Source organism: Nannobrachium achirus (assembly GCF_963921795.1).
Source record: "Nannobrachium achirus genome assembly, chromosome: 9".
Lineage (NCBI taxonomy): Eukaryota > Metazoa > Chordata > Actinopteri > Myctophiformes > Myctophidae > Nannobrachium > Nannobrachium achirus.
Window position 1 is genome coordinate 49,509,585 of NC_137818.1, and position 14,601 is coordinate 49,524,185.

A 14,601-nucleotide genomic window follows, 5' to 3' on the forward strand; every position below is an offset into this window, starting at 1 on the left:
GGCATAGCAGTGTGCGTGGTTTACTGGGGCCACTAAAAGATCGGCGATTGACCTTTACAAAAATATATACATTGTTTTAAGCATAGAATCAAGACATCCAGGATCCTGGTGCATCATGACCATAAAACCTTTGATTCTGTGGGGGGGAAAAGAAGAGAGAGGGAAAAAACAAACAACAAAAAAAAAAAAAAGAAGCTAAACAAAGGGTATTTATTAAACGTAGGCCTATAATATAATTGAATATTCAAATGTTTTTAGTTTTTTCCCCACAGAATCACATATTTTATGATCATTCACCAGGATCCTGGATGGCTTAAAATAAATATAAATATTTTTGTAAAAGGAAAAAAAGCGGAAAAAAAGAAAAACAGCAATAATGGGGCCAAGCTATAGACTACTACGGCATAAAGGGAAAAAAGCAATATACACTATATTTCACCAACCTCCACCCACTTCCATCCCCCTACCCACCCACCCACCTCTACCCACTTTCACCCACCTCCACCCACTTCCACTAGCTTTTTACTACAATTCTTGACCAGTCGGCATAGCCGTAGCCTGGAATCGACCCTGTGACCTTCCCTTTAGGCATCCACTCTAAGACTACAATAAGACACGTACGTGTGTTTGTTCTCAGTTGGAACTTGTAGGTGGTGATCAGCATTTTGAAATCAATTCTGTGTTTTACTGGGAGCTAGTGAAGGTGATTGAGGACTGGGGTGATGTGGTCTCAGGATGGAGTTTTGGTGAGGAGGTGGGCAGCAGAGTTCTTGAGAAATTTGGTTCTCTGGTACTTGACTCTTCGTTCCATTCAACACTTAATCTGTCTATTGAGAATTTATACTCATGGAGTGTACATTTCTAGTGTGAAATAGATATAACATAACCATAAAGGCCACAAAAGCTGTTTTTTGGACGAAAAAACCAAGAGAATCTCCCTCGCCACACCCTAGATATAGCTAAAATTACCAAAAGGCAGGTCTGCAATGGAATAGAAGCTGCTAGAACACAGGTGTCAATAATAGTTACATACGTATGTACGCACGCACGTACAAACATACAGTAACAGTACATACGTACATACATAGGCTACATAGTATTACATACATAGTATTACATACATAGTATTACATACATACATACATACATACATACATACATACAGATTACTGTCATAGATGGCTGACCCAGAGGCTGCCACGCAGTAAAAATAATATATTAAATAAATAAATAAAAAGGATTAATATGTGAATTGTGTGATATAGATATGTGAAAAAAGCATACATTGTATTATGTTTTATGTTGCATATTCATACGGCTTGTCAAGTTTTGTCCTTTATAATGCATGACTGAAATAAATCATTCATCAAAATGCATTCAAATGGATTCATTCATTCAGTCAGTCAAGTAGTTTGGAGTACTTGCTATGGATATCAGGGTTGCCAGGTTGCATTTAATATACATTTTACCAAAGAGGAAACAAGGGAGTTAATATGCAAGTTATACAAACACAAATAAAATAAAAATAACCTTTATCAAATATGTATAAAAAATACGGTAACCTAAGTGTATAACATTTGTAACAACTATGTTGTACGTGTTTGAACTTCGAATAATATCCAGTATAGGGGGATGGCCAACAACTAATCTGGCAACCGGGGCACCCATCTGTCAAAATTTCCAGTCGATGGAGAGGATCATCAGCTGAGATTCTGAGGTTGAACCACGTTATATCTCTATAACAAAAACAAACTGTAGCAGCAGATAATAATCTATAAATTAGTGATGGGATCTGGAGAGAGTACGACCAGGAAGGTGTCCTTCGGCGTGGATGATGAGGACAGAGTCCGAATCCTGCGTGGAATCAAGGTAAAGATTACGGTTGTCGCGTAGCCTAAAAAGAACAGATCTACAAGACAATAAGGCGTCTCAATGCAACGCATTTATATCTTATAGATCCGTTATTTCTAGTCAAAGGGACGTTCAGCGTCGTCGATGGATGGAGGGCTTTAATGTTGTAGCGCTCGTTTGCTATGGGCTTGTTGCTGATTAACTCGGCGATAACTAGCTTAGTTTATGATGCTCGCTGTTCTATTGTACCTATATTATTTATGTATGTTGTTATAGGTGTTCACTCAGTGATTATGTACTGCACCATCGTTGAATCCCAGCATGGTGGGATGAGGATGCCAGAGTAGGAGGCAGGCAGGCAAGGGGCTGCCTGTCGTGCCTGAGGGGTTATGTTGACACAGGGCAGTTTTCTTTCATGACACACTTGGGTCACACCGAAATCGGTGACCCATCTGATTCTGTAACCTCATGGGTGTCGCTGTTGTGCCTTTTTGGCAAACATGCAGTTGATTGATCCTCAGGCATTTTCATTTCAGGACATCCCCAATTTGTTGCACATTTGATGCGTCATAATATATTTAGGCTACGTATTATTGTCTTGGTGCAGGCACGTATGTATATTTTTTGGCACTGCATTGATAAGTAGTTCCTAATGTTTGAATGAATGGACCATTATAAGTGCTTTGAGTTTGTAATATACTTAGAAAGGTGCTATACAATTGTTATCCATTATAGCTTATAGCTTATATCACTATAACCTTATGTACTACTATATTTATTGTGTTGTGTCAAATTCAACTGTTCTCGACACTTTTAACTTAGTTGCACTGTATGGTTGCCTTTTTCTTTTTCTTACTTTCCTGTATTTGTAACCTTGGCTTAACTGCTATCTATCTATCTATCTATCTTGTTGTGGGCTAATTACACCTGTCGATTTGTGCGCCGCTCACCGACTGGAAGAAATGTGGTCTGTGTGAAATTGAACCCGGAAAAGTGGTGAAGGGTGATATTTAACTTACTGAACACACGTTTGATGCCTTAACTTTCAAATACAGTATTATGGAACTACCTCTAGGACAATATAGCTGACCACAAGTCGCAGAAATGTATTATTGGGTTAGTCAGGGTGACAACAAAGTTGTGAAAGTGGAAACATCCCCATAACGAACACCAGGTTAGCATTCACCACCAGCTAGCATTCACCACCAGCATCGCAGGTTAGCATTCACCAGTTACTACAAACGGAGCGCTACAACTTTTAATGCCACATCCCCTACAGCCCACACCAATAAAATAATTAATTTGCCAATATTAAAAAACAGCGACCTCTTGAGTCACAGAACTAAATAGGGTACCAATGTCAGTGTAACACCTCTGCTGTGACATACACCATTCACCTCGTATGAACTGGGTGTGACACCAGGCAGTTGTAAAGATACGTTTGTTGTAAAAAGTTAAAATAAACCCCACTTCAAAGTAAACCTAATATAAAACCTAGTTAACATCTTAAAAAGTTAAAGGGGAAGCTCATTATAATGTTGCCAAAGATGTAGGCTCTACACATGGGATGGGTGCATTTAGCAGAGGCTGATCTTTAGCAGAGGCTGATCCTTAGCATCTAGGCTCTAAAGTCTAAACCCAAACCAAACATTAATTTAAAATGCTATGAGTCATAGATGCAACTCATGCAAGAGTCAGTGAATGGAGGAGGTTTTGCTCTCTCTCACTCTCTCGCTCTCTCGCTCTCTCCCCCACGCACATACCCCTCAGAAAGTCAGAATCTATCTAGCCTATTCCTTCTTCCGTCAGCTAAGGCAGATAAGCCTGGAAACCAGACCTATCTGCCAGTGTAAAAAGCCAAAGGCACTAAGGCAGTCCTGTTCATTATAAGGCAGGTGTATGCTTTTTGGCCCAGGGCAAGGTTACTAGGCTGCTTTGTCTAGACTTCTAGGCCAACCTGCTGAATTAGTCGAGTCAGACTGGCATTAATGTTCACGTTGAGAAGACTCCACAGCGCAACTTTGCTTTATATGTGATTGCCCTACTAGGGCAGTATTCAGTTGATAGACAAGCCATTGGGCCAATCATGTGATGTCTCCGTGCTCTGTGGGCTGGTGCTACTGAAGGATTGTCCCTCTCCACTTAGTGGCCGCCCAGCCCAAAAAATACTGTAACTATCCTAAAGGCCCACTTGTATAGTCGGCCCACCGGGCCCGGTATGCCAGATGCCTAGTCCACCCCTGTGTTGATTAAATGAACATCCCTTTACATTGTGTGGTGTGTATAATTCTCTGTTTCCCTTGCTCTCTCTGACTCGATCTGCATCTCTCTTTCTCTCTCTCTCTCTGTGACTCTGTTGTCTTTCTATAGCTGTCAGAGGATGTTCTTCAGAGGATGAAAGGCGTAGCCAACATTCCGCCACCACGCACACCATCACCAACCACACCACCACCAACCACACCACCACCAACCACACCACCACCACGCACACCATCACCAACCACACCACCACGAGCCTCACCATCACCAACCTCAAGCAGCCGCCAGGAAGACCAGGGTACCACAATGGCTGACGCCTTCTTATGTTTTGTTTTATAAATATATATACACACACACACACACACACACACACACACACACACACACACACACACACACACACACACACACACCTAATGGTATGTCTAGGGGTGGATTTTGATTTTGATGGTACAGTTATAGTGAGAGAAATAATAATGGATTCACGATTATTAACACTTTTGTTGCTATCAATTAAATCTCTTTGAAGGTCCGCGATGCCATGGTCTCCATAGACTTCCATGTAATTCATAGTGCACGGATCATGCACTCCCATGTCTAGATCATGCACCACATGTGTGCACACTGTTCACAACTTTCAAACAAAAACATCCGCTTGGAAATCCGTTCAGGCATTCATGATATAGCAGCCATTATGTTTTCTCCAGATGAACAAACATGGCTGCAATGTTTGAACGAATGGGTTGGTATGGGGGTTAAACATGTAATTTCGTGATCGTGATCATGCCTAATACATTTTTTTAGGTCAAACATTTTTTTTTTGAAAAAAATAAAATAAATTCGGGAAACTCAGGGTTGGCACAGGTAGGGTACCAATACAAACTCGGGAAACTCGGTATTGGCACCAAACAGGTTAAGTGTATCATTTATTCCACAAAACCATGGATGTATAAAATCACATGAGCATTTATAAATGCGTTTATGTAGCGTTTTTATTACATTATCCCCACAACACAAGTGCATTATTGTTATTATTATGAATCACAATTAAACCGAGCCTCTACAATTGATTAATTGTGATGTTTAAAAGTAAAACCGGCTAATAGTCTTTGTGGTTGTTTTTAAGGCACCTCACGAAGTCCCAGCCCCGTTCCCGCTCCCGCTCCCAGTCCCGCTCCCTGCCCCTGCCCACCGCCTCCGTTGCAGCCCAGTCCACCGCCAAGTACCAACACCGACACCAACACGACTGCCGCCAATGCAGAGGATCAACAGAAGAGGTGAGTGTCAGGCACGTGCACACATAGACATGAAAGGGGGCGGGAGCGACTGCCCTTTTAACAGTCTGTGAAAAGTGCCCTCTCCAGATCATGAATGCCATTTTCATTGAGGTGAAAGAAATGCAACTGCCCTCTTTCCATGCCGTACCTGAGGGCAGCATTCAAGAGAATTGCCTTGTCCAAACTCTCCTGAACTTGAATGCAGCATCTTATGTTGAAAGAATTGCCCTCACTGTGTAGACATCCATGCCATACGCCACATCTCCAGTATTGCCTTTTTTTATGCTTAGTTTAGTGTATACGTATATCAAGTAGGCTACTGAAAATAGCCGACCGTTGTGAGCTTGGAGATATGCTATTTTCAATATACCAAAAGGCCCTTTTAGAAATTTCAGCCCCTGCCCCTCTAACATTCTCTGCACGTCCCTGGTGGGTGTACTTATCAGGCTTTGACACTAAGGGTTGCCTACCTGCCCCTGGCAGGTAAATACAACTTTCGGGCAGCTGGAGTTTGCTTTCAGGTTGCCCGACCGGGCAAGTGCCCATTTGAGAGGGGATGCAACCGTCTATAAACACAACACAAGATACCTGTCTAAAACACCTGAACGTGGCCAGAGTGCTTTTTGTCTTTTGTCTGTGGAATGTAAAATAAGAGCACTGTTTACCTATAATGTGCTGTTTTCACTGTTGCTACAATATAAAATAACAAGTGTGAACCAATAGTCGTATTCATAGCTACAGGTATTTGGCATACAAATTTAGGTATGATTTTTTTTATCGCACAGCCCCAGAAAGTAAAAAAGAAAACGTTTTAAATTGAACGGTAATTCAAATTTTACCTATCATTTTATAATGGACAATTTACTTTAAAGGCAAGTGGGCATGACCTTTGGCCAAGTAGAACATGACCTGTACTTGCCCGACAGGCAAGTGCCTCTGAGACCTTAGTGTCAACCCCTGCATATGTTGAGGTGAAACGAGTGGATTCTGTTGCTGGAGTTATCAGCTTGGTCGCCATTGTCTGACAGTATCAATATTTATGCTGCCAATTTTTTGCCACTTTCAGCCCAGTAGCCCTATTTTGGACGGCCATTTTCATAGAACTTGCCCACATTATAAGTCGTCTTTTTATTTTTTTTATCTTCAAAACGTAGATCTTAGGGATGGTCCGATCAGGTTTTTTGGAACCGAGCACCGATCACAAAAGTTTGATCACCCGATACCGATCAATCACCGATCCGATCAAGTTATTATTTATATATTATTTATATTTTCTAAATGTTAATGTTTTAACTTTAATTAATTAATTCACTCATGAATTCATTTATATATTTGCCTTATAGTTATTTACCAGCATTACTATGTATTTATTATCATAGCAGTAACTAATTATTCCTTCAGCACTGTGGAAATCAATACCCCAAAATGGCCTCAAGTGGGCATACTGAACGGCTGGTTGATCGAATGCACCGATCCGATCGGATCGGTGAATTTACCTTTTGATCTAAACCACCGATTATCGCCGATCACGCTTTGATCGGCCCGATCCGATCCATTGCCGATTGATCGGTAACATCTCTAGTAGATCTACAAGTTTAAAAAATCATTACATACAGTATGATGATGACATGCCCAAAATAGAGACACCAGGTTCATATATCGTAGTTGAGATAAAAATGGCTGATGTACAATAATACCAGTGGGTATTAAGGACCTTTTTAGAAGGAGATTCATGGAAGACGGTTGTCTCCGTTTGCAACGTAGCACGTGGTAAAACATCATGACAGTATTGAAATGAATACTGTCATCAATTTCAACATGCTCAGATTACACTGTTACTGTTATGTCGCCTGTATGCTTGACAATACATACAAAGTGTGTGTTCTCTGTTGTGCAAAAGGGTGTTTAAAGATGGAAGAGGTTTGACATGGAAATCTGGTCATTGTTCAGGGTTTTGATAACCAGAAACAAAAGTAAAAAACAAACATACAACAACCTCTTTCTGCGTCTTTGCAGGTAAATAGCAAGGCAATTCAACGTAGATATGTCAGATAATGAATATTCCAGGTTATTTGAATTATCCAAGTTACCAGGTTCCTTATCCAGCCTGGATAATGCTTAATCCTTGTACTTGTATGATTGTGTCGCACCTAAAATAGCAGATTTGAAAGCTCACAATGCATGGCGTGATGCAATATGTTTGGCTTGCAACAAATTATGAATAACGCTTAAGAGCTCATCCAGGGACATGTAATAATAATAATAAACTGTATTTGTATAGCACCTTTCATGACATGAAATGCAGCTCAAAGTTCTTTACAGAGCAGAAATGAAGCACAAGTGCCTAACAGAAAAAGTACACATGATTAACAGTAAAGCAGAAAAGAAAAGTAAAAACATAAAACAATATTAAAAACATCAATAAAAACAAAACATTTTCAGAACAGTGCGGACATGAATAACAGCACAGGGATTTAAAAATCAGCAGGTCTGCACTAGAAGACCTGAGGGGGCGGTTTGGAACGTATCTAAGCAGGCTGTCATAGAGGTACGAAGGTGCCAGACCATTGAGAGCTTTATAAACAAGTAAAATAATTTCACAATCAATTCTAAAAGCAACCGGGAGCCAGTGTAGCGACACTAAAACTGGAGTAATTGTTCATAACCACTATGACAGTTTGTTCCGAGACCAGACAGGTTCTGAGAATGGACCCGGACCCAGATGGACCCGTGAAATTGGTTTCAAGATCCGCGTGGATCCGACATTCTAAGACAGACTGAGATCCGAGATAATAACATACCAATTATTTTATAGACCCGACATACCTAAAAATGCCATTCCAACAGGCTAGATGCGCTGAGTGCCATGCTGTGAGCTTGTAGATCTGCTATTTTTGAAAAATCATGTAATTTTTTGCAAATCTTTGAATATAGCTTTTTTAAAGCGGACATTTGTAACAATTGTAAATATTTGCTTCTGGGGGGTCCCTGATACATAATATTTTGAGATGGGGGTTGGCGGCCAAATACATATAATTCTAGGGGGGCCTTGCTCCTTGACATGAAAAAGTTTGAGAACCACTGAGTTTTTCAAAAACCTTAGAAGGATTTAGAGAAAATATTGAAAGACTTGCACAAAGATCTACAAGCTCGCAGCGCGGCACCGAGTGCCGTGCTGTGAGCTTGTAAATCTGCTATTTTGTAATAGCTATAGCATAAAATAATGGTTAAAAGTAATAATGCGTTCCAGGTCTTAATGGGATAAGAGACAATGACAAACTTTAATGATTTCACCCTTGATGAATAAGGAATTCATGATATGCAACATGCTCTTTTTGATTCCATGGAGGTATATTTTGATGAGTCTGTATGCTCTCTGCTTCCTAAATTGTTCCCCCGTATATTGTGCTGCAGTAATCTGATCCAAGGTCAGTGTAATCATCATAGCACTTCATGCTTTTTCCTACCAATCAGCGCTGAGCACGGGTCTTCTCGGATCCACTCAGGTATTATATATAATGATAAACAGACCCGAACCGGAACTGTTGAGTGATTATGGTAAAACACAGATCAGGACCCATGCGGGTCCTGTCGCGTATTTTCGGAATCGAGGGACCCGCGAGGAGCTCTAGTATACAGATCGTTGTGTGTTTGTCCATCCCCAAGGTTTGAGCAACAGCAGGCGATACTGCAAGAGGAGCTGGCCAAAATGCTGAGGAGGGAACGAGAGGCGACGAAGGATGAGATGAGCAAGGTGCTGAGCAAGGAGAGACAACGCACATGTGAAGAGGGTGCCAAAAAACTGGTAAAGATTCACACTTTTATGACTATTATGGGTTCATTATGACACTTTCACAGTTGGTAACACTCTTGTTGTGTATCTGAAAGCTTTCACTACGTTCTCACTTTCGTAATGTTTTATAGTGTTCGTTCAGTTGAAATACATATAACATACAGTAGGTACAATGTCTTTTAAAACGTTTAAAAACATATGCCATGGAGCACTTGTTGAGACATGGAAAAAAAAACTGCATAACAGCATTTAGAGTTACACCTTTAAGCAATAGAATAAATGTTTTATCCAGTGTAGAGTGCTCCTCCTCAGCTGTGGAAGTTGTCTTGGTTGTATTAACCCCAAGTGCACAGCAGGTGGAGCTGTGGCGCTTTCCTAGAGTTGGCTGTAGGCGCTACACACCAGCTGAGTTGAGTTGTGCTGGATTAATTTGACTCTCCTATCTGTGAAGAGATGGGGGTCGGGTGGGGGTGTCGGTAATGATTCAGTCCGAACAGTTTTTTCTTCTTGAATCACACGTCCCAACACTTCACCTGGGTCACGTCAAGTCTGTAATTTCTGTTGAGTTTCTCTCTCGTCATTCACCCTTTTTTTCTTTCCCTGCCTCGTCTTTTCGCTCGTCCTTCACTCAGGGCTTCCTGCCTTTTTTCACTCATTTTCAATCTCTCCCTCCTTTTTGCTCTCTCTCTCTCTCTCTCTCTCTCTCTCTCTCTCTCTCTCTCTCTCTCTCTCTCTCTCTCTCTCTCTCGCGCGCGCGCTCTCTCTCTCTCTCTCTCTCTCCCCTCCTCTGGAGACTGTATTATCAGCACGGTGCAAGCGCTAAATTGCACCCGGAGAGTTTTCCCATCCGGGGGCTTAAGATTGGAAGTGGCCGGCGGTGAGGAGGAGGGGAGCGGGGGGTTGGGCTGTTTTACCCCCCCCCCTCACACACACACACCCACCCACCCTCTCTCTCTCTCTCTCTCTCTCATGTGACCCTCCCCTCCCTCCCTCCCGTGTTGAGACACGCTGTAGCGAGCTCCTTATCTCGTCTCCTACACGCGCGGGGCGGCTAATAGAACACCACTGGAGGGACCGTGTGAGCAGAATGACCGATGGAGACACCGGCAGACCTGTAATGTTGAGGCCGCGTTGTAATTACAGCTCCCATATGCGTGTGTGCACGTGCACTAGGATGTGTGCAGGCCAGGCACACACAAATTCATGAATATATGCACATACGCATGCACGTATGCATGCACGCACGCACACTTGAACCCACTTCCCTATAGAGATTAATCCAGAACAGTGGTTCTGCCTCTGACAGAGCGTGCAGATATTCATAATTTTATCATTCTTTTCGGGGGCGCTTATTATAAAATAATCAGCAAATGTGTGAATTTATGTTCCTTTGTACAGATGTTTTTGTACCAGCCATTGGTTAATGAGACATTAACCTGAATCGGTGCAATGCAAAATAATCTCATCAGAAATTATTTTACATTTGTTATTGCAAGATTTCAGAGGGTATATATTTCTGGCTTTGCCTCATGTCTGGAAGTGTTTATGGATAACTTTCCAGTTTGAGTTACCAGTAATTAACGTTCAGGATTTTGCAGTGTAGAAGCCATCGTTGGAACTTACTGTATACATATACTGTAGGCTTAGAGTTACCTACATATGTGTGTTGAGTCCTGAAATAATTTCAGCAGAGTCTACTTGTCTCTCAGCAGACAGCATTTTACATTACAATGGCAGTTTTGTGTGAGTAAAACCTAGAAAGTTGTTTGAGAATTACCTACAACAGGGTAATTCAGCCTGCTTGCAACTTGTCTTTGCAACGTTCTGCAGCGCTTACTTCTCGTCGCGAATCATTGGCCTGGACTAGTCTTTTAAGGTACACCTGTCCAACATTCCAGTGGGTTTTTCTAATGCAGCATCCAGACGATGGCTGGGTGACTGCCAACGTGGCCCAGCAGCAGCGCAGATAAACCCAGCCAGGCTGGAACAGCTAAAAAGCCAGCAACACTTGGCTCAGGGCCAGCGTTCATCTCATATCCTGTGATGAAAAGACGCAAGTGATGACGGGTAACTCGGCACGGAGAGAGACGGAGATACGATGAGATGAGGAGGAAAACTTTGATGGTGATCCGTGTGGACAGCACTCCCGCAACAATGGGGAATGCTGTGGTTTCTCAGTGTCAGCGAGCGAGTGGACGAGACGTTTTTGAAAAGGGCTGCTCGATTATGGTCATAATCACAATGATTTTGGTCAAGGTTAAGGTTCCCAGTTAGATTCTGGGCTCCCCCAGAGTTGGCCTCGAAGTGTCCTTGAGCAAGACGCTGAATCCCTAATTGCTGCCGTTGAGCATGTTGGAGCATGTTGACCTTGCATGGGTTCCTCTGCCATCGGTGTATGAATGTGTGTGAATGTAAAGCCGTGGATAAATGCACCATTTACCATTTATGTCACTGGAAATGCATCCAATGCTAATTACCGGTGTAATTGCCAGACTATAAGCCGCGGCTTTTTTCCCATGTTTTGAACCTTGTGGCTTATACAACGGTGAGGCTTATACAGAGATTTTTACAGCTAACGGCCAGTTAGTTAGTTTTACAATGGTCTTTAACAAGGATTTATATATAGATTTTTACAACTAAAGGCCACCAGGGGTGCTCTAGCAGGAAGCAGGAAGGACACCTGCGGCTTATAGTCAGGTGCGGCTTATATATGTAAACATTAGTTTTTTGTTCTAAATTTAGCTGGTGCGGCTTATATTCAGGTGCGGCTTATAGTCCAGCAATTATGTAGGGCTCTGTTGATTTTTACGCAATCAGGAGGTTGAGAAAAGCCAAAGAAAGCATGACATACTGAACAGCATGCAAACAAACCTTTCCATGGCATGGGTGAAGAGTATGAGAAAAGGGATGAAGAATGGCCTTTGGGGCAGCCATAGCTGAATAGGTAGTGAGGCCACAAGGGAAATAGAAGTTCCCTGGTTTGCCCCGGCCCTGGTCAAAGTGTCTTGAGCAAGACAATGAATGAACACCTACGTACAGTAACTGCTCTCTGGACTTTTAGTGCTGTATTAATGGCACTTGCCAGCTGCTCCTAACAGTAATATGGGTTAAATGCAGAAGAAAAAATGTTGTTGTTATTAATATTATTGTTATTATCATCATCATTATTTGCCAAGGCACGAGTTTCACGAGTTATTACAGTACTCCCAGGCTGCCACAGCCCGAGTTTCCCGAGTTGGAAGCCATTTTGAAAAAAAAAAAAAAATCAAAATATTTTTTTATAAAAAAAAATCTAAAAATGCCTCAAATGTATTAGGCATGATCGCAATTGCGAAATTGCATGTTTAGCCCCATAACAAACACATCTTTCAAAATGTCAAAAATGGCTTTGTCTGACTTTGAAGGCTTGTATCTCATGAATGCCTGAACGGATTTCCAAGCGGATTTTTTTGTTTGAAAGCTGTTAAAAAGTACTACACATATGGTGCATGATCTAGGCATGGGCGTGCACGATCCGTGCACTAAAAATTGATCCGTGCACTAGAAATTTAGGAAGGTGGCAGTGTTTGTTTTGTCTGACTTTGAAGGCTTCTATCTCATGAATGCCTGAACGGATTTCCAAGCGGATTTTTTTGTTTGAAAGCTGTTAAAAAGTACTACACATATGGTGCATATATGGTGCATGGGCGTGCACGATCCGTGCACTAAAAATTGATCCGTGCACTAGAAATTTAGGAACGTGGCATCCTGGTACTTGGCGGCCATCTTGAAACGGGCATTCAATGAGTTAAGATGTGACAGAACTACTAAGCTAGTAATTCAAAAATGTTTTAATTTTTATTTCAAGGACCCCCCCTGTAAAATCCTCTGTGATAATCTAACACAGAGATTTAGCAATTTGTACTTTCTGCATTACAGACCTGTAACTCCCCATGCAAGGACACCTAGGGGTCCCTGGGCCACATGTTGAGAACCAGTGGGCTAAGTGAGCCGTCCCCTATATGCCGGGTCTCGGGGTGAATCACGGAGTCACGAGTCAAGGCGAAGGACCAGAACACACGTTAATGAGGGGGTGGGGGTGGGCTGGGGGGTGGGCTGCTATCACAGCAATGTGAGGCATCGGTTAATTCCTCTTTCATTCCCTCCCTCGTCTTTTGTCTTCTGGGCGAACCGCCTGACCTCCCTCCCTCCCTCCATCCTTCTCTTTCAGGCGGTGCCCTCGCCCCGCTGTGCACCGTGCCCCGTGAACAGTCATTGTTAACAGCAAATGTTCCGCAGATTAATTTTCGGGGGCGAGAGAGAGGAAGGAGGAGGAGGAGGCAGATGAAGAACGGAAAGAAAGGGAGCGAGCGGAGCTAAAGGGCTCAACGGGATTTTTTCTTTAAAGAAATGTATTAATGCCCCCCCCTCCCCCTGCTGCCCATCAGAAGCAGAATAAAAGGTGATAAGTCTCATTAGCATATGATATGCTCGATTCCACCCTCTTGTCTCTTTGCTCAGAGCGTTTAAGGAAGCCTGTGTTATTAACTGGCCTTTAGCCCACTCTGTGATGGAGCCTCTGCCTCACGCGCAACCGTCGTCCGTGCTTGGCGGGGTTGTCGGCGTCGCGCTCTTTTTGATGCTAGCGAAGAAGAATCGGGGCCAGCGGAGGAGTCAGCTGTAGCAGCGGGCTAAGCTCACTGTAGCGCAGGTTAGAATAGCTTCACTTCTGTCAAACATCACAGTTCAACTCCCGTTTCCAGCTCAATGTTCTGCTGTGCCAATAAAAACAATCCTCTCTTTTTGCGAGACACACATACAGTACACAAACGCACCTCCACCTACAAAAATGGGTGGCTATATGAATGTTTGGTTGCGTTTGTTGAAAGGAAGACAACCACATGTGAGGTTTTTACCACATGGCGCCCTAAGAGTGTTCAATGTACAGTACAGTACATATGTCCCCCACATTGTTGTGTGTCCATCCATGTCTGTCCACAGCTAATCTCACAAACCGCTGCACCGACCAGTGCCACATTTGTTGTCCTTGCTGCCAGTAGGCAATCTTTTAGGGATGCATGATATTGACATTTTGGCCGATAATTGCATGGTTAAATCAATCGATTCAAGTTCATAATAGGGTTTACATTACATGTTATTATACAGTAACTGTATAGATGGAACTAGAACAGAGATATGTAGAAGCTGATCTCATGGTGCATTTGCATACGTGCGAGCGCGCATGACTAAACTGCTTCCAGGTGTGTTTGTGTTTTAACTATGAATCTGTCTTAAGGGCCATTCACACTGAGCACTATAACTATAACTATAAAACTATAGTTTAAAAGAAAAGTGGATGGCAGCGTTCAGACTGACTATAAAAGAAATACAATGGGGAATGACATAGTTGTAGTTATCTTTACCAATATGATTTTCATTCCC

At 42.4% G+C, this 14,601-nt stretch overlaps 1 protein-coding gene across 1 annotated transcript in view; it reads left to right on the forward strand.

Moving 5' to 3' along the window:
* Nucleotides 1-1,785: 1,785 nt before the first annotated feature.
* chchd6a (coiled-coil-helix-coiled-coil-helix domain containing 6a) overlaps nt 1,786-14,601 on the forward strand; it is a gene marked incomplete at its 5' end in the record, with an annotated part of 107,429 nt that continues 94,613 nt past the window's right edge. The window contains 4 exons of the mRNA XM_080734048.1: nt 1,786-1,869; nt 4,222-4,408; nt 5,237-5,387; nt 9,054-9,192. Coding sequence (XP_080590174.1) covers nt 1,786-1,869; nt 4,222-4,408; nt 5,237-5,387; nt 9,054-9,192 — 561 coding nt within the window. The remainder of the gene's footprint in view (nt 1,870-4,221; nt 4,409-5,236; nt 5,388-9,053; nt 9,193-14,601) is intronic.